Source organism: Symphalangus syndactylus, chromosome 5 (genome assembly GCF_028878055.3).
Source record: "Symphalangus syndactylus isolate Jambi chromosome 5, NHGRI_mSymSyn1-v2.1_pri, whole genome shotgun sequence".
Classification (NCBI taxonomy): domain Eukaryota; kingdom Metazoa; phylum Chordata; class Mammalia; order Primates; family Hylobatidae; genus Symphalangus; species Symphalangus syndactylus.
The window spans coordinates 122,274,784-122,299,159 of NC_072427.2; the positions used below are offsets into that span (position 1 = coordinate 122,274,784).

Sequence of the window (24,376 nt, forward strand, 5' to 3'; positions counted from 1 at the left end):
GGATTACAGGTGTGAGCCACTGCGCCCAGTTTAAGAGCTCTAATTTTTAAATAGCTTATTTACAAAGCACTCTACGCTGCAGGTCAAACATTTATCAAGCATCTGCAATATGCCAAGAACTATACAGATTTTATTACCTAATTTAAAAAATATATAATTTTAGACCAAGACCAAGAGAGGTAATAGGATCTATATAAGAATGCTCAAAATAGTGAAAATAGCCCTTTATCTGGAGGTTTAGCTCTGCCACTATGCCATGATTTCCAATATACAATATACCCATGCAAGTCACTTTAAATTATTTCATAGGTTAAAGGCCTACTTACCAAAAGAGAAAGAAAAAATTTTAAATTAAGTCCTTACTTGTGCCAGGACCTGTGCTAAAGTGTGTGTGTGTATACAATGTTTCTCACTTAAATCTCCTGAAACATCTGTAAGATATGTTCCACTATTATCCCCATTTTACAGATGGAAACATGAGCTTAGAAATGTTAGGTCACTACCTAGTAATAATGCAACTAGTAAGTGACAGTTATTTGAATAGGGTCTGGCATCAGAGACTATACTCTAAAGCACACACACACACACAAAGTATTTGTATAGCATGTATCACAGAAAATACAGGGAATTTCAGTATGTAAAACAATTCAACTAGTTCACAATTTTAATCAATTTGGCACATACGATTCACATGCTTATAAACAGAAAATAATAGGAAAAATCAGTTAACAAACACCTGGGGAGAGAGGGAAAAGGCAACTTCATTTCTTTTTTGATAAGATTCTAAATACCACAAATAGGAGAAAACAGCCAAATCAAAAGTTAGCAAATCCGTAACTTCAACCTTCAAAAAGGGTCAAGGGTGTCTTTAAGAAGCAAAGATTTAGGGAAATCCCACTTGGGCACCCCTCACTCTCAAAAGTGAGAGAGCTGTTCTTCTTTCTCTTTCTTTTGCCTATTAAACCTCTGCTCCTAAAATGTACCTCCCCCTCCCCTCCCCCACCACCCACACACACAAAAAGAGACAAAGATTTAAAAGGTTACGAGGAAAAGACTACTTTATCATATTTAGCTTGGATGCTAAGTAGTAACATTTACTAAGGTCCACAGTTTACTACTTACTACACAGTTTACTACTTTACTACACAATAACCCACCCTGGACTGATGGCTTCTTCAGGAACACTGAGAGAATGTAAAATACAGGAATCCTGATAATCCTGCATTCTTCGAGCATCCATTATAATCAAGCTGATGTTTTTATCCGTCATCATTGTGTATAGTTCCTTTGCTGTGATTGCTCCTTGGAATTGAGAGAGACAGTATAAGTGACAAGAAACGGCACAAGATCTGCTGACATCACAAAACATAGGACAAACAGCTTTTTCTAGAAGAGCAAAGTATACTGAATATATATGGATGCCACATATTTATTACTCCATCATACCATTTATTATCTTGGAAACTAACATTAAATATAATTTGTTTTTTTTCTTGAGACAGGGTCTCGTTCTGTAACCCAGGCTGGAGTGCAGTGGCACGATCTCAGCTCACTGCAACCTCCACCTCCCAAGTTCAAGTGATTCTCCTGTCTCAGCCTCCCAAATAGCTGAGAACACAGGCTGTTACCATGCCTGGCTAATTTTTGTATTTTTAGTAGAGATGGGGTTTCACCATGTTGACTAGGCTGGTCTGGAACTCCTGACCTCAAGTGATCTGCCCACCTTGGCCTCCCAAAGTGTTGGGATTACAGGCATGAGCCACCACATACCTGGCCTTGTGTTTTTAACATTTATCAATAAACCAGTTCAATGCTCTGTTTACAAAGACTTAAAAATCAAAACTTTCTGTTGAGTTTACAGCTACACCTGGTATTGACTCTGTTACCAATATAAAATAAAGAACATTAATATATGTGTCTTAGGAAAATAGTATGTTTTCAAAAATTAAGACATTAGAAAAATGCTAACTGGAAGAAAGAAACATCTATGGTTCTAAAATTCTGGAAAAGTTCTAAATTCAAAAGGTCTCTGATGGCAGTCTTACGGTAGCTATTTGAAAAACTTAGATATCCAAGTATTCTTAGAATAACAAGTCAAAAGCTTGCTATTCTACATCAGAGGTTGAAAAACTATGGCCATCTGTTTTTACTGGATCACTGCCACACTAGTTTGTTTACACATTTTTTCATACTGCAACAGCAGAGATCTATAGTTGTGTCAGAGACCACAGGGCTCTCCAAGCCCATAAGGTTCCCCAAGCCTAAAATGTTTACCATCTATCTATCCCTTTAAGAAAAATTTGCCAATTCTCATTCTACTTGATGTTGTTCATTTGTTAGCTCCCAGCCAGAAGGAAAAAAGATTATTTTATTTTGTAAGAAGGCTAAGAAAAAGGAAACTAAGTAAAGCTAATGCAATATTTAATTTATTTACTTTTGGGGGAGGGCAGCAATCTGTCAAAATAAATATTCCCTATGTTACTATGTTTCCTTAGCTCTACTGAAGTGAAAGATTAAAAGGCAGTACCAGAGAGTTGAGATTATATAAAAAGCTGTTTCAGCAGTGAGCTGTGAGAAAAGTAGTCTCAGTAGCTCCTATGCTAAAAGACCTATAGCTGCTAATAATCGTCCTCCTTCCATCTCTAGCCATCAAGTGTATGCTAACAAAACAGACCAAAAAAGTTGATAACAAACCACTGAGGACAACATTTAAGCAGGATGACATACAAAGGAACAAATGCATAAAAACTAATCTTGGAATGAATCAGTAATAGCTTTTAGGGAAGTACTTATAGCACACTCAGTTTATTTTTATAATTGTTGTATGGCAATATTTTAAGTAGAGAATTTATTTTACTGTTACCTATAATTATGTTTAAGTTCAACCTTTTCTCTGATCCAAGTACTAACCAGGCCTGACCCTGCTTAGCTCCGGAGATTGGGTGCATTAGGTGGTATGGCTGTAGACAAGGTAAACCTTTTCTGAGAGAGGAAAATGTCTCCAGTAGATGAAGAGAATTTCCAAAGTCTTGTTTAGGTCACATATTTGTCACTAGAGCATCAACACCACCTATGGATAATTTCCATATTACTGGTTTGGATTTGAGACAGGGTCTCACTGTCATACGCTGCAGTACAGTGGTGTGATCATGGCTCACTGTGGCCTCAACCTCCCGGGCTCAAGCAATTCTCCCACCTCAACCTCTTGAGTAGATGGGACTACAGATGTCCACCAGCATACCCAGCTAATTTTTGTATTTTTTGTAGAGACAGGGGTTTCACCATGTTACCTAGGCTGGTCTTGAACTCCTGGGCTCAAGCGATCCTCCTGCCTGAGCCTCCCAAAGTGCTGGGATTACAGCCATGAGCCACTGCGCCTGGCCTGGATTTTTTTTTTATGGGGGAAGTAAATGACTCTTAAATAATTTAGTCTTTGACCACAGGATGGATGTGGGGAGAAAAAATTAAATCTACAACCTAGTCATAAATGATAACAAGTCCTACTTAAAGTTTCCCATGTATTCTAAGAATTTACATATATTAGCTCATTCAACCCTGACAACAACCCTATGAAATAAGTACTATTATTATCTTCACTTTACAGACAGGGAAACAAAGGTAGAATGTCTAAGCAACATTCTGAAAACCAGGCAGAAAGGGAGAGAAGGAACCAGTATTCAAACTCAGGCAGTTTGACTTCTGAGAGTCCATGTTCTTAACCATTATTACTAAACTGCATCTTGAAAAGAAAACAAGTACAAGCTTTGGTTTTGACATTTTTCAACTGCATATTACCAGTTTAACTTGTAAGGTTAAAATTATTCATAAAATATCCCCCATGATAAATACATAAAAATAACCTCAGACATTTTCAATATAATTGTACAGACTAGGAAAAATGATAAAGCTTACATAGAGATTAGACAACAATGCTAAGAATCTCATCGTATAAAACCTGATGCTTATTCTGATTAAAAGATCTCAGAACCTAAAACAACTTCCTCTTTCTGTACATACTTACCTTTCTCTTTGGTCTCACATTTTTCATTCTTTTCACCATTGCTCTATTGCATAGAGAAAAAAAAAGTTTCAACTTTCATAGACACAAAAAATTCAACTTTAATACTTCATTTACTTCTCTTAAATGGAAACTCTAGGAAATGAAGTGTGCAGAGTACTGGCCTTTTATAATGATATAAAAAGGTTTCTTTGGCAGTAGACAACAGCTAAAATAACTAGCAACCTTTCAGAATCATAGAACATTTCCTCAAAATTTACTTCAATTAAAGACCAAATATAATTTAACAGCACAAACTGCTACAGAAATTTTGTATTTAATTTGATTAGAAAGTACTTCTTACAATCAAACTAAAATTCTGGCTATCCCATTCAGTATCCTCCACCACATAATTAAAGCAAAATGAACTAATACAAAGCATTGCTTATGTAGTTTACATTTTTTTTTTTTTTTTTTGAGACGGAGTCTCGCTCCGTTGCCAGGCTGGATTGCAATGGCGCGATCTTGGCACACTGCAACCTCTGCCTCCCAGGTTCAAGCAATTCTCCTGCCTCAGCCTCCCGAGTAGCTGGGATTACAGGCACGTGCTACTACGCCCAGCTAATTTTTGTATTTTTAGTAGAGATGGGGTTTTGCTATGTTGGCCAGGCTGGTCTTGATCTCTTGACCTTGTGATCCGCCTGCCTCAGCCTCCCAAAGTGCTGGGATTATAGGCGTGAGCCACTGTGCCCGGCCTATGTAGTTTATATTTTTTAACCAAGACAACATGGGATAATCCTGTATGGTACTAACTCATTTTATAGATGGGGAAACAAAGGACCCACTTAGACTTTTTTTTTTTTTTTTTGAGATAGGGTCTTACTCTTAACACTCAAGCTGGAGTGCAGTTGCATGATCACCGCAGCCTGAACTTCCTGGGCTCAAGTGATCCTCCCACCTCGGCCTCCTGAGTAGCTGGGACTACAGGTGTGCACTATCATGACTGGCTAATTTTTAAAAAAATGTTTGTAGAGGCCAGGCATGGTGGCTCACGCCTCTAATCCCAGCACTTTGGGAGGCCAAGGTGGGCGGGTCACCTGAGGTTGGAAGTTCAAGACCAGCCTGATCAACATGGAGAAACCTTGTCTCTACTAAAAATATAAAATTAGCCGGGCGTGGTGGTGCATGCCTATAATTCCAGTTACTTGGAAGGCTGAGGGAGGAGAATTGCTTCAACCCGGGAGGTGGAGGTTGCAGTGAGCTGAGATCACGCCACTGCACTCCAGCCTGGGCAACAAGAGTGAAACTCCATCTCAAAAAAAAAAAAAAGTTTGTAGAGACGGGGTTTTTCCATGTTGCCCAGGCTGGTCTCAAATTCCTGGACTCAAAGGACCTGCCCACCTTGGCCTCCCAAAGTGCTGGGATTACAGGTGTGAGCCACCACACCCAGCCAACAATGACTTTTTAATGAAAGGGATGATGATCCACACGGAATGATAACTGAAAGCTACAAAATGCCTAAGAAAAAAATCAAAGCAGAAATTTTCCCATGGATTTCAACTTATATTTTAGGAAGAATAGTTTCTGAGGAGGTAAAGGAAGGGAGGTACAGTGATAGCTGGCAGCTACAGACTAAGTCACTAATGGCTTTTAGCAAAGAGATGATGTAGCTGAAAAGACCACAAGTAGTCACTAAATAGATGTGAAAAAATGGGAGAGAAGCCAGGCATGGTGGCTCACTCCTGTAATCCCAACACTTTGGGAGGCCAAGGTGGGTAGATCGCTTGAGGTCAGGAGTTCAAGAACAGCCTGGCCAATGTGGTGAAACCCCATCTCTACTAAAAATACGAAAATTAGCTGGGCATGGTGGTGGGTGCCTGTAATCCCAGCTACTCAGAAGGCTGAAGCCTAGGAGAATTAGTTGAACTCGGGAAGCAGAGGTTGCAGCGAGCTGAGATCGCACCACTGCATTCCAGCCTGAGCAATAGAGTGAAACTCCGTCTCAAAAAAAAAAAAGAAGAGCCAGGCGCAGTAGCTCATGCCTGTAATTCCAGCACTTTGGAAGGCTGAGGCAGGCAGATCACTGGAGGTCAGGAGTTCGAGACCAGCCTGGCCAACATGGTGAAACCCCATCTCTACTAAAAATACAAAAATTAGCCAGGTGTGGTGGTGGGTGCCTGTAATCCCAGCTACTTGGGAAGCTGAGGCAGGACAATCACTGGAACCTGGGAGGCGGAGGTTGCAATGGGCTGAGATCACGCCATTGCATTCCAGCCTGGGCGACAAGAACGAGACTCTGTCTCAAAAAAAAAAAAAAAAAAAAAAAAAAAAGGAAAACTGGGGGAGAAAAAGAAGGAGAAAGCAAAGGAAAAAGAATGAGACCTCAGAAACAGATAAAAGGCTTGGTACCAAAGTAGTATACTAAACCTTTTAATGTAAATTACATGATTAGAAAGAAGCAACTTAAAAATCGTCTATTTCAAGACTATAATTTGGGCAACAAGAAAATTGAGTCCCAGAGTGGTTAAAAAAGTTTTGACATAGGACCAGAATGCAGATATAATAAATCACAGCTCAGCTCAAATGATTTTTCTATTGCTCTAATTAAGTTTATAATGTCTGCTAAAAAACGAATTAATGCATAGAAAATATTGCCATAGAAATTCATAGAAAAATCTGAAGTCAACTGAGGCTAGAATATTTAATTCAAATTCTTTTCTTTTTTTTTGAGACAGTGTTGCTCTGTTGCCCAGGCTGGAGTGGAGTGGTATGATCTCAGCTCACTGCAGCCTCTGCCTCCTGGGTTCAAGCAATTCTCCCACTTCAGCCTCTCGAGTAGCTGGGACTACAGGCACGTGCCACCACATCCAGCTAACTTTTCTATTTTTAGTAGAGTCGGGGTTTCACTACGTTGGCCAGGCTGGTTTCGAGCTCCTGGCCTCAAGTGATCTGCCCACCTTGGCCTCCCAAAGTGCTGGGATTACAGGCGTGAGCCACCGTGCCTAGCCTTAAATAAATTTCTAATTAAAACATTAAATTACATCCTTGTTGCCTAAAAGAACTTTATAGTGGTATCTCAACTCTTTTTAAGCAAATCATCTAACAAGCAGAAACGGTCTTTTAACTCACACATTAAATTTGAAATACCTTTTGGGTTTTGTCTTTGGAATCCAATACATTCTCCAAAGAACCTTTAGCCAATGTGCCACCATCCTCTCTTCCTGTTTCCTGCCGTTTTTGTTGTAGCCGCTGTGCTTCCTCCTGCCTATCTTTTTCCTCAAGTTTTTTCCGGACTTCAGCTTCTTCATATCTAGTTGAAAAAATAAGTCAAGATTGTCTTTTATTGGCATTAATCGTGGAAATTAAAGTAGTTTCAGTTCTGTAAAATTAGTATCCTGCCTTGAGGTATTTCATGGCTATATGCTTTCTCCCTCCACCACAATTCACACATTTGCCGCCTGAGGCCATCTGTAGATTTACTTCAAATTGCCCAGAACTATTAAAAAGAAACTATGTTCTCAAGTTGAAGTTATTTAGTGCTTTTTGCTCTTTCTCTCCTACTAATTTCAGCTTTTTATATTGATTCAAATCTGCTGCAATCTGCTTTTCAAAGGAAAAATCCTAATTCTTTCTGCAAAAGAAACAGCCCAAATATCACACTTATGTTTATAATTTAGAATAAAAATGTAAAAACGAGCATTCAAAAAGCTGTGGAAAGTCTTACCAAGGTCCCAAGTTACATTTTTTTAAAGGATGACTTCACTGAAATTTCCAACTTGTTGGCACTTAAACAGCTATCTGAACTACAGTTAGCAGATATCTGAGGAATTTAGAACTTTCCTACTAAATTATAGGTGGCTGGGTGCAGTGGCTCACATCTGTAATGCAGGACTTTGGGAGGCCAAGGCAGGCGGATCATGTGAGGTCAGGAGTTCGAGACCAGCCTGACCAACACGGTGAAATCCTATCTCTACTAAAAATACAAAATTAGCTGGGCGTGGTGGTGCATGTCTGTAATCCCAGCTACTTGGGAGGCTGAGGCAGGAGAATCCCTTGAACTGGGAAGGCGGAGGATGCAGTGAGCCGAGATCACGTGACTGCACTCCAGCCTACGTAACAGAGTGAGACTCCATCCCTAAATAAATAAAAAAAGAATGAATGGCAATGTTTGTTATTATTGCCAGGACAGACTGTACGTTATCATAGACCTGCAATCTCGTTTGCCCTAATTATCAATGTTCGGCAATGCCTGTGAGCTTCAAATTTAAAGACAGAGAGAAGATAGAACAGACGTAAAGGAAAAAAATAAATAATTGACTAGGGGCAATAATTAGTAAAAGATAAATCAATAGTTTCCATTTTATTATTCTCTTTATTGTATCTTTACATTTTATATGCTTTTTTCCTTTTTTTTTTTTTGAGACAGAGTCTCGCTCTGTCCCCCAGGCTGGAGTGCATTGGCACAATCTCGGTTCACTGCAAGCTCCATCTCCCAGGTTCAAGTAATTCTCCTGACTCAGCCTCCTGAGTAGCTGGGACTACAGGCACACACCATCATGCCTGGCTAATTTGTGTATTTTTAGTAGAGACAGGGTTTCACCATGTGGCCAGGCTTGTCTCAAACTCCTAACCTCAGGTGACCCACCTGCCTTGGCCTCCCAAAGTGCTGGGATTACAGGTGTGAGCCACTGTGGCTGGCTGTTTTTTTTTTTTCCTTTTTTGAGACAGAGTCTGACTCTGTCACCCAGGCTGGGGTACAGTCACATGATGTCGGCTCACTGCAACCTCTGCCTCCTGGGTTCAAGCGATTCTCCTGCCTCAACCTCCCAAGTAGCTGGGACTACAGGTGTGTGCCACAATACCCACCTAATTTTTGTGTTTTTAGTAGAGACGGGGTTTTCACTATGTTGACCAGGTTGGTCTCGAACTCCTGACCTCAGGTGATCCACCCGCCTCGGCCTCCCAAAGGGCTGAGATTACAGGTGTGAGCCACCGCACCTGGCCTTATATGCTCTTTTGAGTGAATATCCCAAAATGAAAAATTTCTAAATAAACAGATAAAACTATACAATAGAAATGGTGACTATTCAAATAATTGTGCCAGCTTCACATATTTAAAATTTTAAGTTTACTTTAAAAATGACTCTGAACTCAAAATTATTTCGTACCACACATTTTCAACATCATGTTAGTAGTGACCAGAAACGTGCCATTTATCAATAAGATCATTCATGCACTTAGCAAGAATTACATCTTTAGCTCTTGGAGAAGAAATTAGCATGTCACACAAAGCTGTGCTATTCCTCAAGTGGAAGAAATATAAGGAAAACAGTGCTTCTCCTCCAAATATTTGAGCAGTTAATTTCTTTTCTTTTCTTTTTCTTTTTTTCACAGAGTCTCGCTCTGCTGTCCAGGCGGGAGTGCAGAGGCATGATCTCAGCTCACTGCAACCTCCGCCTTCCAGGTTCAAGCAACTCTCCTGCCTCAGCCTCCTGAGTAGCTGGGATTACAGGCGCATGCCACTGTGCCCAGCTAATTTTTGCATTTTTAGTAGAAATGGGGTCTCACCATGTTGGCCAGGCTGGTCTCAAACTCTTGGCCTAAGGTGATCCACTGTCATCGGCCTCCCAAAGTGCTGGGATTACAGGGGTGAGCCACCACGCCCAGCCATTAAGCAGTTAATTTTTGTTTTGTTTTGTTTTTTGAGACAGAGTCTCACACTGTCACCCAGGCTGGAGTGCAGTGGCGGGAGCTCGGCTCACTGAAACCTCTGCATCTCAGGTTCAAGGGTTTCTCCTTGCCTCCGCCTCCTGAGTGGCTGGGATGACAAGCTCCCACCACCACGGCCAGCTAATTATTTTTGTATTTTTAGTAGAGACGGGGTTTCACTATGTTGGCTAGGCTGGTCTTGAACTCCAGACCTTGTGATCCACCTGCCTCGGCTTCCCAAAGTGCTGGGATTACAGGCATGAGCCACCCTGCCTGGCCTAAGCAGTTTCTATCTTCATGCTTAGCAATTCCTTCTGAATTATTTATTCCATTGACTGAAATGATCACTAATATTGATAGGAACATGGTGATCATGACACACTACTTTAAAAATGCTATCCTTTCGTCTTAAAAAATAAAGGTACGAAAGAGAATTCTAATTTTGGAAATGACTTAGTAGTTTCCATTGTTCTGAACCTCTCACAGACAACTATAAACTCTGGATAACCTATAACTACCTGAAGGCATTGGAAAACTGCCATAATCAGGAAGAAAGTAGATGGGGGTTGACACTTGAAAGAAAGGAAGGGCATTAGTAAGATTCCGATTTTTTATGGTTTCACACCTAAGGCAGGCCTTACTGCTGAAAACAGCTAAAATTCCAACAAAAACCCCAATCCCAGAGAACCAGAGCTCCAAATTCTTTGTATAGTCTTGCCCAAATTGCCAGCTGACACCTGAATTAAGCATACCTGGGGCAGATACTAAGGAGCCCAGCTAAGTTTAAAAGAATTGAAAAGAATGTCAGTTGCCACCTACCATAGGCAAGACAGAAAACTTAACGTTTGAGTATAGCCAAGTTAACTGCCTACTGGGACAAAACAACCACAACAACAACAAAACTATTCAGAGGACTAAAGAAGAATGCAGAGCCTATAATTTTATCATTCACAATGTCCAAAGTTACTAGTACCAAAAAAAAGAAAAATAGGACAACAATAAAAGAGAAAAGGCGCTGCATACTGACTCCAAGATGATGCATTTAGCATATAAAGATTTTAGAGCAGCTGTTATAACTATGCTCAAGGGCATAAATGAAAATGTGCTTGTCATAAATGAACAAATAGGAAATCTCTGTAAAAAAAATAATAGACGCTATAAAAAAGAACCACACAGAAATTCTAGAATTGGGCTGGGCACAGTGGCTCATGCCTATAATCCTAACACTTTGGGAGGCCCTGGTAGGAGAACTGCTTGAGCCCAGAGCTTGAGACCAGCTTGGGCAACATGGTGAAACCCTGTCTCTACAAAAAAACACAAAAAAACTAACTGGGCATGGTGGTGTGCATCTGTAGTTCCAGCTGTTCAGGAGGTGAAGGTGGGGGAATCACTTGAGGCCAGGAGGCTGAGGTTGCAGGGAGCTGTGATCACGCCACTGTACTCCAACCTCGACAACAGAGACTCTGTCTCAAGAAAAAAAAAAAAAAAAGGAAGAAATTCTAGAATTGAAACGTAACTGAAAAAAATTCACTCAACAGAAAATTGGAGATGACAAAGTAAAGAGTCAGTATTTAAAGGGAGAACCGTCCTGGGCAACATAGTAAGACCCCATCTCTATAAAAAATAAAATTAGCCAGGAGCAGAGGTGTGTGCCTGTAGTCCTACCTACTCAGGAGGCTGAGGTGGGATTGCTTGAGCCCAGGAGTTTGAGGATGCGGTGAGATAGGATCATGCCACTGCACTTCAGCCTGGGCAACAGAGTGAGACCTTGTCTCAAAAGAAAAAAAGGATGAGGCCGGGCGCGGTGGCTCACGCTTGTAATCCCAGCACTTTGGGAGGCCGAGGCGGGCGGATCACGAGGTCAGGAGATCAAGACCACAGTGAAACCCCGTCTCTACTAAAAATACAAAAAAAAATTAGCCGGGCGTGGTGGCGGGCGCCTGTAGTCCCAGCTACTCGGAGAGGCTGAGGCAGGAGAATGGCGTGAACCCGGGAGGCGGAGCTTGCAGTGAGCCAAGATTGCGCCACTGCACTCCAGCCTGGGCGACAGAGCGAGACTCTGTCTCAAAAAAAAAAAAAAAAAAAAAAGAAAAAAAGGATGAAAGAGCGATAAAAATTATTCAATCCAGGCTGGGCGTGGTGGCTCACGTCTGTAATCCCAGCACTCTGGGAGGTCAAGGTAGGTGGATCACCTGAGGTCAGGAGTTTGAGACCAGCCTGGCCAACATGGTGAACCCCTATCTCTAGTAAAAATACAAAATTAGCCAGGTGTGGTGGCACACACTTGTAGTACCAGCTACTTGGGAGGCTAAGATAGAAGAATTGCTTGAACCCAGGAGGTGGAGGCTGCAGTGAGCCAAGATCGTGTGCCACTGCACTCCAGCCTGGGTGAGACAGAGTGAGACTCCGTTTGAAAAAAAAAAAGAAAATTATCTAATCTGAAAAACAAAGAGAAAATGATTAAAACAAAATGAAACAAAATAAAAAGAACAAAGCCTTAGGGATTCATTAGACAAAATCAAAAAGTCTATCGTATGTAGAGCTGGAGTTCCAGCAAGAAAATGAAAATGAGGCAGAAAAAATGCTTAATATCAGAAACAATGGAAGCCAGAAGACAGTGGAACAGCAGCTCTGAAGTGACAAAAGGGAAAATTAAAACCTGCCAACCTAGAATCCTGTATATAGTTAAAATCCCTTAAGAATGAAAGGCGGGGTGTGGTAGCTCACGCCTGTAATCCCAGCACTTTGGGAGGCCAAGGCAGGCGGATCACCTGAAGTCAGGAATTCAAGACCAGCCTGGCCAACATGGTAAAACCCCATCTCTACCAAAAAATACAAAAATTAGCCAGGTGTGGTGGTGTGTGCCTGTAGTCCCAGCTACTTGGGGAGGCTGAGGTAGGAGGATTGCTTGAACCTGGGGGTGGAAGTTGCAGTGAGCCAAGATCATGCCACTGCACTCCAGCCTTCAGGACACAGTGAGACCCTGTCTCAAAAAAAAAAAAAAAAAAAAAAGAATATTCCCAGAGGTAAAGAGGGACATAATGATAAAAAGGTCAATTCATCAAGAAACTATAACTATGTGCCTAAAAATAGAATTTCAAAATAAATGAAACAAAAGCTGAGAGAACTAAAGTCCTAAATAGATAGTTAAATATTTTAACATGACTCTCTCAGTAATTGTTACAACTTGAACCCCCACCCCAGTCAGTAACGACAAAGAAGATCTGAACATTATCAGCCATTCTGACCTAAATGACATATAGAGAACAGTATATTCAACAACCACATTCTCTTTGCAAGTACACATGGTACATTCTCCAAGAGACCATATGCCGAGCCATAAAACAATACATTTAAAAGGACTGAACATCTTTAGTCACAATGAAATTAAATTAGAAATCAATAAGATATAAGAAGAATCCCACATATTTGGAAATTAAACAACATATTTCTAAATGATCCATGGGTCAAGGAAGAAAGGGAAATTAGAAAATATTTCAAAATAAATTATAAAATTCTACTGGGAAAACAACAGATTTATGAAAATCAGTGTGTTAAAATAAAATAAATGGAACAAAAGTGAATGATGAACCCATCAATAGATGTGAGAGGAGAAAAGAAAAACGGAATAACTTCAGATAGAATTTTACAAAAACAGATGTTTCATCATATTCCATCTGCTTAGGCAATAACCAGGGATAATGGATTCTCAAATCTCCAGCAGGACCTTGCTTATTGGTATGCTCACTTCCCCCACTTCTCTATTGCACTGTGTTAAGAACTTGGTCACAGAATAGCAAGCATGTATCCCTATTATCTCTATGGAAACATCAACACCACTTTCCTGCCTATCTCATATGCTAGCATCATTTCACTGTTAGAAACAGAAGTGAAAGATTTGGAACAAGAGCAAAATTATGCAACTGTTTTACCTTGCCTCCTCAATGCAAATCACTAGAGTGCCAGGACAAAAGGTGTTACAGAACAAGGATGTTTCCACTGTTAATAACAACGAAAATAATAGCACAAACACTTATTATTTGATATGTGCCAGACACCATCTAAGTGTTGTAAATGTTAATTTTCTTAATGCACTATGAGGTAGGTTTTATGATTATCCTAGTTACAGATGAGGAAACTGAGGCAGAGGGAGGCTAAGTAATTTGCCTAAGCTCACACAATTAATAAGAAAAAAACTGGGATCCATAACCAGGGAGTCTGGCTCTGTACACTTACCTACTGCTCTATATTTCTTCTCTAGTAGTGTTCTATGCTGGAACAGTACGTGAACTGTCTGCCCTAAGAAGTAAGCACAGTCAGCCTAAATCCAATTTGAGGGCAGAAATGAAAAAACTTTAATATTCTCTTTTTTCCTATTTTCTTCTCTTATCCACATCTTAGCCCCTACCTTGGATTTGTTCTATAGTCTCCATAAATCTAATTAAATAGAGCTGACGTCTCTCCTACTTTGCAGCTTCAGTTGGTAAGTTGAAGTGAGAGCGAGGCATGCTCTCTGAAACTGACTTCTGATTGTTTTACCCACTTAATCCCTTTTACTAGGATTCTGATACTTTCAGACTTGGTCAAAATTACCTCTAAGACCTCCCCTAACATGAATGTAACAGAAATGGATTAAGTCTATGGTATGAGAGTTGTCCATGAAAAAAGATAATAATAAGAAATGGGACAGGCAAATAAATGTTTAACAAGTATTCCTTAATGGCAGGTGATACTGAAATCTATGTTCTAGCCACTCACTAGGTCTTTTTGCTAAAGCGTTTTTTCAGAATCTGGGGCTATGTCTACAGCGGTCGCACCTGGGCCCGTGCGGCCACCCCTGGGACAGGGGCCAGCGGGCCACGGACCCCACTCGGCACACAAGCCTCCACGGTCATAGACCTTGACGTCAGGTGATTGGGCAGAATTTAGCAGAAAATCTTCCCCAAGATGTTAAGGGCTTTCACTTTAAAGTTATAATCTATTCTCCAAACCTAGAGAGCATATACCCTCCCTCATGCCCGTTCTCAGACTGCTGGCCTGACAAGACAGAAATTCTAGTCATGCAGATTTCAGAGACTTAAAGGAGGAAAAGAGCTTTGTGGTTGACTTATTACAGAATTAGGACAGGACAGATATGAAGATATGTTCACACAGAGTTGCTCTAAATGTCCATGAAAGACACCAACATGGGGCAGGAGGCTGGGAGAGGACAGACAGGGAGAAAAACAGTGAAAAGGTTCTCCATATCTAGCTGCAAAATAACCTATACACAGGAAAAATTCAAAGTACATTTAAAAAGGCTTAGAACTGGAAAGGACCCAGAGGTTATTTAGCAACAGGGACCTCATTACACTGAAAGATGGGCCATTCTATCAGGCCATAAGAAGTAAATATTTAAATAATGAATCATTTTCTCAATGATTTCCTTTATAAGTTGAGAGTTATTTTCTTTTTTCGAGACAGAGTCTCACTCTGTCGCCCAGGTTAGAGTGCAGTGGCAAGATCTCAGTTCACTGCAACCTCTGCCTCCCGGGCTGAAGCGATTCTCTTGCCTCAGACTCCTGAGTAGCTGGGACTACAGCTGCCTGCCACCCCACCCGGCTAACTTTTTTTTGCATTTTCAGTAGAGACGGGGTTTTACCATGTTGGCCAGGCTGGTCACAAACTTCTGGCCTCAAGTAATCCAACCTGGGCCTCCCAAAGTGCAGGCATTACAGGCCTGAGCCATTGCTCCTGGTCAGAATATTTTTAAATACAAGTAACATATGACATATTCTTAGTGAAAAAAAAAATTCAAGCCAGTAAAGAAATATGTCACCCTGGTTAAATCTTTCAGTTTCCTCCTTCTATTTATTATTTGCATCAAACAGCTCTCAGTTTGCCGTTTTTCACTAACAAGGCTTCGGCAGCTTTTATCACTTAAAACCAGTTCCATTGTTCTCTCCTTCTGTATCATATTGCTGAGAATGTTTTTGGTTTTATCCATTAACATTTTTTATGCTACAGATACAGGCAGAAATTTATCTACTAGGATCTACATAACAGCATTATGTTGTTATTAAGGGAAACAATTTAAATTTTAAAGAATGACTAATAGCTGGGTGCAGTGGCTCACGGCTATAATCCCAGCACTTTGGGAGGCTGAGGCAGGCAGATCACCGGAGGTCAGGAGTTCGAGACCAGCCTGACCAATATAGAGAAACCCCGTCTCTACTAAAAATACAAAATTAGCCAGGCATGGTGGCACATGCCTGTAATCCCAGCTACTCAGGAGGCTGAGGCAGGAGAATCACTTGAACCTGAGAGGTGAATGTTGCAGTGAGCTGAGATCAGGCCATTGTACTCCAGCCTGGGCAAAAGAGAGAAACTCTGCCTCAAAAAAAAAAAGAATGACTAATGACTAAAAACTGAAACATACTGTTTTTGTTGTGTAATTATTTTTATAAACCTGGTAAGCAAGTCACGGCAAATACCAGAATCAGTTTTTTTTCTAAATTTAAATAACTTCTGTAACTAAGCAGATCAAAAGTAACAGTAAATACTTCATTCCTATACGCATATATCCAGGAGCAGAATCCACCAAAGAACATATGAAGAATCAAATTTTTCTAAAGAATAATGCCAGAAACTTACAAATATTCTAACTTAGAAATATTGGGGCCAGGCACGGTGGCCCACACCTGTAATCCCAGCACTTTGGGAGGCCGAGGCAGGCGGATCACAACGTCAGGAGATCGAGACCATCCTGGCTAACACGGTGAAACCCCATCTCTACTAAAAATACAAAAAATTAGCCGGGTGTGGTGGTGGGTGCCTGTAGTCCCAGCTACCTGGGAGGTTGAGGCAGGAGAATGGCGTGAACCCGGAAGGCGGAGCTTGCAGTGAGCCGAGATTGCGCCACTGCACTCCAGCCTGGGCGACAGCGCAAGACTTTGTCTCAAAAAAAAAATTGGAATATTATATGAATCCTCAGATATAAATAGGTAAATCTTAAATATTATTATCTTCTAATTTACATTATTTTAAATATTTCGTAATATCTGTACCTTAGTTTAAGGCTTTCAGAGAGTCTTTCAGCTTCTTCAACAGCTTTTTTGATGTTTCCAGGTCCAAGTATTGAATGGAAATATTCCTAAAATTATAGGAAAACCATCCCATATTGTTAGTACTGGGCACCGCATGTGACACTAGTGCTAAAATCATTAAAATCATGGTGCTTATATAAAGGGAAGTTTGTTTTATTAAAATGGAAGATTTTTAAAAACTTTTAACTTACATAAATGTATAATTTATTCTCCAAATGTCTCAAAAGTATGTCTTCATACCATCAGTAAGTTAAAAAGATCCACTAGTTCATAAATTTGACTTATTTGTAAGTCTCCATTAAAAAGTATAAATAACATTGTTATTTATGAGTAAGCACCAAAAAGCAAAGCTTTCAAGAATAAAGTATATTTTCTTATTAAAAATACGTACCTAGTTTTTTTCTCCAGTCTCACAATCAAGCAAACTGTGTATGGACACAACGTGGAATGTGTTTTGCTTACTTGTTCTAAACAGGTATTTTTGCTTCCACCTGTACTTTACAATAGCTACTCACATCCCAACTGGAGTCAAAACACTTTTGATACATAAAACAAGTTTTACACATTAGGAGGCCAGGCGCGGTGGCTCACGCTTGTAATCCCAGCACTTTGGGAGGCCGAGGCGGGCGGATCACGAGGTCAGGAGATCGAGACCACGGTGAAACCCCGTCTCTACTAAAAATACAAAAAAATTAGCCGGGCGTAGTGGCGGGCGCCTGTAGTCCCAGCTACTCGGAGAGGCTGAGGCAGGAGAATGGCTTGAACCCTGGAGGTGGAGCTTGCAGTGAGCCGAGATCGCGCCACTGCACTCCAGCCTGGGCGACAGAGCGAGACTCCGTCTCAAAAAAAAAAAAAAAAAAAAAAAAAAAAAAGTTTTACACATTAGGAAACTCTAAGCAACTAAAAACCAAATGATAGAAAATAAATAATTAATAGTATAATCTAGGCCATGTGCAGTGGCTCAAACCTGTAATCTCAGAACTTTGGGAGGCCAAGGCAGGCACATCACTTGAGGACACGAGTTCAAGACCAGCCTGGCCAACATGGTGAAACCCCATGTCTACCAAAAATAGAAAAACCATTTGTGTGTGGTGGTATGTCCCTGTAATCCCAGTTACTCGGGAAGCTGACGCAGGAGAATCACTTGAACCCAGGAGGCGGAGGTTGCAGTGAGCTGAGACTGCGCCACTGCACTCCAGCCTGGGTGAAAGAATGAAACTCTGTCAAAAAAAAAAAAAAAAAAAAAAAAAGTATAATCCACCTTCAAAAAATGCAAAAGGTAAAAGGTTTGGCATATAATTTACTAACAAGTACAATGAAGTCGTTGTTGTTTTTTAAATCACTACTCCAAGAGGTCAATCATTAGATACTACAATCAGATATTTTCAAATCAAGGTTGGTATGATGCTGCAGTAGCTAGTTAAGTCAGTTAAATGATTACTGGATCCAATTTGCCACAACATGTCAATATGACTTTGCAAATAGAGCCTACTAGCACAGTTCATTACAAATTATAATAATCATAATTTGTAAAAAGAAGGGTTGTAGCTCAGAAGTACCCATCTTTGGCTCTCAGGAAGAGCTGCAATGGTGGAGCCATATAAACATATTTAACAGCCCATATAAATACATATAACTTCTAGATTACTTATGATACAAATAAACAAACATAACTTCTGTAACTAGGCAGATCAAAACTAACAGTAGGCCATGTGCAGTGGCTCATGTCTGTAATCCCAGCACTTTGGGAGGCTGGGGCGGGTGGATCATCTGATGTCAGGAGTTTGACACCAGCCTCAGCAACATGGTGAAACCCCGTTTCTACTAAAAATGCAAAAATTAGGCCGGGTGTGGTGGCTCACGCCTGTAATCCCAGCTCTCAGGGAGGCAGAAGCGGGAGGATAGCTTGAGCTCAGGAGTTCGAGACCTGCCTGGGCATATAGCAAGACCCCGTTCCCCAGAAAGGAAGAAAAAAAAAGACCAAAAAAAAAAAAAGCATAAAAATGCAAAAATTAGCCAGGCATGGTGGCGTGTGCCTGTAATCCCAGCTACTCGGGAGGCTGAGGCAGGACAATCGACTGAATCCAGGAGGCAGAAGTTGCAGTGAGCCGAGATCGTGCCATTGTACTCCACCCTGGGCAACAAGAGTCAAACTCAGTCTCAGGGGGAAAAAGGAAAAAAAAACTAGCAGTAGGCTGGGTACAGGGGCTCACACATGTAATCCCAGCACATTGGGAGGCGGAGGTGGGTGGATCACCTGAGGTCAGGAGTTCAAGACCAGCCTGGCCAACATGGCAAACCCCCGTTTCCACTAAAAATATGAAAATTAGCCAGGCGTGGAGGCACATGCCTGTAGTCCCAGCAACTTGGAAGGCTGAGGCAGGAGAATTGCTTGAACCCAATAAGTGGAGGTTGCAGTGAGCAGAGATAGTGCCACTGAACTCCAGTCTGGGCAACAGAGCAAGACTCCGTTTGAAAACAACAACAAAAACTAACAGTAAATAATTCATTCCCATAAGACCAGCGTCCAGTAGCATAATACAACCTGGAGCATATGAAGAATTAAATTTTTCTAAAGAAAACTGCCAGACATGTACAAATATTATTATAAACAACTTAGAAAAACTGGACCTGAGCTCTAATTCAATATACCAGTGCTCAACAATCTATCATTCTAAACACTTTTTAATTTCAAAAGAAAATTTCAAAAGAAATTTTCAAAAGAAAAAAAAAACCCCAAGAACAGAGTATGAGTGATATAGCAAAAGATTTAATTTTTGTGTCCCAGTTAACATAAGACTTATTTTTAAGAAGAAAAATCTGTTGATGGCCAGGCCGGGTGGCTCACGCTTGTAATCCCAGCACTTTGGGAGGCCAAAGCAGGTGGATAGCTTGTACCCAGGAGGTCAAGGCTTTAGGGAGGTATGACAGTGCCACTGTACTTCAGCCTGAGCAACACAGTGAGACTCTGTCTCAAAAAAAGTCTGTTGATAACAGTTATCATATGTCTATCTAGTCTAAAAGTAGATCATGCTTTGTTTGGCTGATTCTTCTAAAGCCTAAATATACTAGAAGGACCCTTCACTATGTAATTCCAATAAAAGTGTACAGTTTGTTCAATATCATATCAATTGAACATTACAATAATTTCAGTTAGCACAGCAAGTCCTGACTACTGATGCAATTCTCTCAACAGAAAATACAATGTAATCGTTACATTAACAGAACCATTTAACAGAAATCATAATGTAATCATTCTGAATACAAAATACAAAGTAAAACCACAAAAGCTGACTTGTTTTATTCATTTTTACACGTGAACTCACTAAAAAGCCAGGCTGTAAGCCCAGCTTAAACCTATTTAAACACAAAAAAATTGTTTATGTTTGGGCATGTCTGTTACACATTACCAGACATTCCCCTAATATTAGTGAGATTTCCTGTCAATTATTTATCTCTGTGCTCTTAAAGGAGCACAGTTAAAGTAAATATAAGTACTTTCAAAATTTCAATAGTATGATAATTGGCAGAAGAAAAAGATAACATCCAATTATTACATAACTAAAAATGTTTGCTTCTCAGGTTTACCAGAACTTTCCTGACTCCTGAACATATGAATTCAAACAACTTTCATGATTTCCTAAACAAAAATAGATTTACCAATGAATATTAAGAATTATCAAGAATACCATAAAAATTTTAAAATACAATTCTATCTAGAATTTGCTATACTAATATTTTCAATGCATTTTCTTTCCCCACTTTTTCAGATAACCCTGAAAAAATTATTCATATGCTGACTTTTTGATAATAAAATGTAGTGTCCTTCCCTACTATTGAGAGAGCTTGCTAAATTAATGTTTTATCTAAATCTCAATTTTTTTTTTTTTTGAGACGGAGTCTTGCTCTGTTGCCCAGGCTGGAGTGCAGTGGTGCGATCTGAGCTCACTGCAACCTCCACCTCCCAGGTTCAAGCAATTCTTCTGCCTCTGCCTTCCAAGTAGCTGGGATTACAGGCGCCTGCCACCACACCTGGCTAATTTTTTTTTACGTATTTTTAGTAGAGATGGGGTTTCACCATGTTGGCCAGGCTGGTCTTGAATTCCCAACCCCTTGTGATCCACCTGCCTCTGCCTCCCAAAGTGCTGGGATTACAGGCGTGAGCCACTGTGCCCGGGCTTGTTTTTTTTTTTTTTTTTTTTTGAGACAGACTCTTGTTCTGTCGCCCAGGCTGGAGTGCAGTGGTGCAATCTCGGCTCACTGCAACCTCCGCCTCCCAGGTTCAAGCGATTCCCCTGCCTCAGCCTCCAGAGTAGCTGGAACTACAGATGCATACCACCACACCCTGCTAATTTTTGTATTTTTAGTAGAGATGGGGTTTCACCATGTTGGCCAGGCTGGTCTCAAACTCCTGACCACAAGTGATCCACCTGCCTCAGCCTCCCAAAGTGCTGGGATTACAGGGGTGAGCCACTGTGCCCAGCCTAAATCTCAAACATTTTCTAGTATAAAATAAGAGTGAAAATACAAGTTTCTAAGGAAGTTCAATGACATATATTCAGTCCCTAACTCATCTAAAGGGTAAAAAACAGAAAATATCTTATTAGTAAATTTAGCACCTCACATAGCTGAAGTACACTAGAGAGGCTGGGCTACAGAAAAATATAACAAAAAACAGAAAACAGTTAGTTCTGCAACTGGGCAAGGTGGCTCACACCTATAATCTCAGCACTTTGGGAGGCCGAGGCAGGCAGACCACTTGAGCCCAGGAGTTCGAGACTAACCTGGGCAACAGGGTAAGACCTTGTTTCTACTAAAAATTAAAAAATTAGCCAGGTGTGGTGGTGCATGTCTGTACTCCTAGCTACTCTGGAGGCTGAGGTGGGAGAATCAGCTGAGCCCAGGAAGTCGAGGCTGCAGTGAGCCATGACTGTGCCCACTGCACTCCAACCTGGGTGACGGAAGTGAGATTCTGTCTCAGAACAAACAAAAAACAGTTCTAAGACAGAAGCAGATGAGATGCTCTGGACAGAGCAAATGAAAATGATCCTTTTACTGAAAAACAGGAACTGAACTACTGAATCATATGAAATAATGGCCCAAGTTACCTGAGCCTTTGCAGGGAGCTTCTCAACCTGAACTTCTCTGCCTAGATACTCCCTTTGGAAATGCAATAGAGACTCTGGAAATGGAAAAATCTCATCTATTTAAATGTACTCACTACCTTCTCAAGAATAGAAAAAAAAAAAGGTAGCTACAAAAATATTCCCAATCTTGTCATAGAAAAAAAAATAACTACTAACTTCCAAAATAAAGCAAAAAGTAAACAAGACCATTTAAAAAAAAAAAAAACTGGTTGGGCATGGTGGGTCATGCCTGTAATCCCAGCACTTTGGGCGGCCAAGGCAGGTAGATCACCGAGGGTCAGGAGATCGAGACAAGCCTGAACAACACGGTGAAACCCTGTCTCTACTAAAAATACAAAAATTAGGCCTGGCGTGGTGGCGGGTGCCTGTAATCCCAACTACTCGGGAGGCTGAGGCAGGAGAATCACTTGAACTCGGGAGGCAGAGGTTGCAGTGAGCCAAGGTTGCGCTCCAGCCTGGGCGACAGAACAAGACTGTCACCCGCCCCCCAAAAAAAACCTACCACACAAACAAAACAGCAAACAACAAAACTACCAAAGTTATCCAAATTTTAAGACTTTCAAAAATATTTACTTTAGTGAGCACCACTCACACTGCGTTTTAAGCAATTGCACTTTAACATATTTCACAGTGTGCAAAAACTTGTTTGAATTTAGGAAGGCCTCTGTCTCTTATCTGCAGATAAGTATGCCCAAAAATATTAAACAATATTTTTCCCAGGGCAGGACTAATTCAACTATTGTGGACAGATGAATGAACCTCCAAATGCAAGGGGCCCCCTTTACAAAGACAGACCTAAAAACCTAGTAATTGGCCAGGCATGATGGCTCAAGCCTGGAATCCCAGCACTTTGGAAGGCAGAGGCAGGCAGATCACGAGGTCAGGAGTTCGACACCAGCCTGGCCAATATGGTGAAACCCCATTTCTACTAAAAATACAAAAATTAGCTGGGCGTGGTGGGGCACACCTGCAGTCCTAGCTACTTGGGAGGCTGAGGCAGGAGAACCGCTTGAACCTGGGAGACAGAGGTTGCAGTGAGCCGAGATTGAGCCACCGCACTCCAGCCTGAGCGACAGAGCGAGACTTTGTCTTAAAAAAAACAAAAAACAAAAAAAACCTAGTAACTTATTAGAATAACTTTGCTAATGAGAAGAAATACCAGCAATGATTTATCACCATTAAGTAAAATATTAAAGTCATTCCTCAATAACCAAAAGTCACACTTCTATAAAAATAAAAATAAGTGGCTGGGCACAGTGGCTCACAGGATCACGCCTGTAATCCCAGGACTTTGGGAGAATAAGAGGGGCGGATCACAAGGTCAGGAGTTCGAGACAAGCCAGGACAACATGGTGAAATTCTGTCTCTACTAGATACAAAAAAATTAGCTAGGCATGGTGGCAAGAGCCTGTAATCCCACCTACTCAGGAGGCTGAGGCAGGAGAATCGCTTGAACCCGAGAAGTGGAGGTTGCAGTGAGCTAAGATCGCGCCACTGCACTCCAGCCTGGGTGACAGGGCGAGACTCCGTCTCAAAGTAAATAAATAAAAAAAATTAAAAAAGATCATCAAAGAACAAAAGAAATTTTGTTATTTCAATAAGTCAATATAAATAATAGAAGCCAATTCTACCACCAGAGAACAAAATAAAATCTCTTTATTAATTGAGGGTAGCTTCTCTACCAGGTGAAAATTCTATAGGCAGTACTTTGTTACTACTGACAGGTAATAGATTGTTTCTAAGTAAAGGTAAACCCAGCAACACAACATTCTTAACATTTGTTTAATGAGCCTCTACATTCTTCACATTCTTCTTTTGCTAGTTCGTTTTTGTTTGTTTTTTGAGATGGAGTCTCTATCGCCCGCCTGGGCTGGAGCTGGAGTGCAGTGGTGAGATCTCGGCTCACTGCAACCTCTGCCTCCCAGATTCAAGTGGTTCTCCTGTCTCAGCCTCCCAAGTAGCTTGGATTACAGGCGCCCGCCACTATGCCCAGCTAGTTTTTTTTACTTTTAGTAGAGATGGGGTTTCACCATGTTGGCCAGGCTGGTCTCGAACTCCTGACCTCAGGTGATCCACCCACCTTGGCCTCCCAAAGTGCTGGGATTACAGGTGTGAACCACTGCGCCCAGCATTCTTTTGCTAGTTTCTAATACAATTGAAATACATCTACTCTATCAACACGTATCCTAGTCATCAGTTTTTTCTATTCATTTATATTGCCTCTGCCCTCCCTATCCATGGCTTCAGTCAAATGGACGACAAGCACCCGTTCAAAGGATTAAAAGCAAAAAGAAGTTTAAAGATTTGGGGAGTGGGCTGGACGCAGAGGCTCATGCCTCTAATCCCAGCACTTTGGGAGGCCGAGGCAGGCAGATCAACTGAGGTTGGGAGTTCGAGACCAGCCTGACCAGCATGGAAAAACCCCATCTCTACCAAAA

General features: G+C 41.0%; 1 protein-coding gene across 6 annotated transcripts in view; it reads right to left on the minus strand.

Moving 5' to 3' along the window:
- Positions 1 to 24,376, minus strand: part of USP8 (ubiquitin specific peptidase 8) — a 122,260-nt gene that overhangs the window by 33,171 nt on the left and 64,713 nt on the right. For all 6 annotated transcript variants that reach the window (XM_063639459.1, XM_063639457.1, XM_063639458.1 and 3 more), the window contains 4 exons: positions 16,753 to 16,838; positions 7,145 to 7,307; positions 4,022 to 4,064; positions 1,158 to 1,302 (listed from right to left, as the gene is read on the minus strand). In XM_063639459.1, the coding sequence (XP_063495529.1) occupies positions 1,158 to 1,302; positions 4,022 to 4,064; positions 7,145 to 7,307; positions 16,753 to 16,838 (437 nt within the window). The remainder of the gene's footprint in view (positions 1 to 1,157; positions 1,303 to 4,021; positions 4,065 to 7,144; positions 7,308 to 16,752; positions 16,839 to 24,376) is intronic.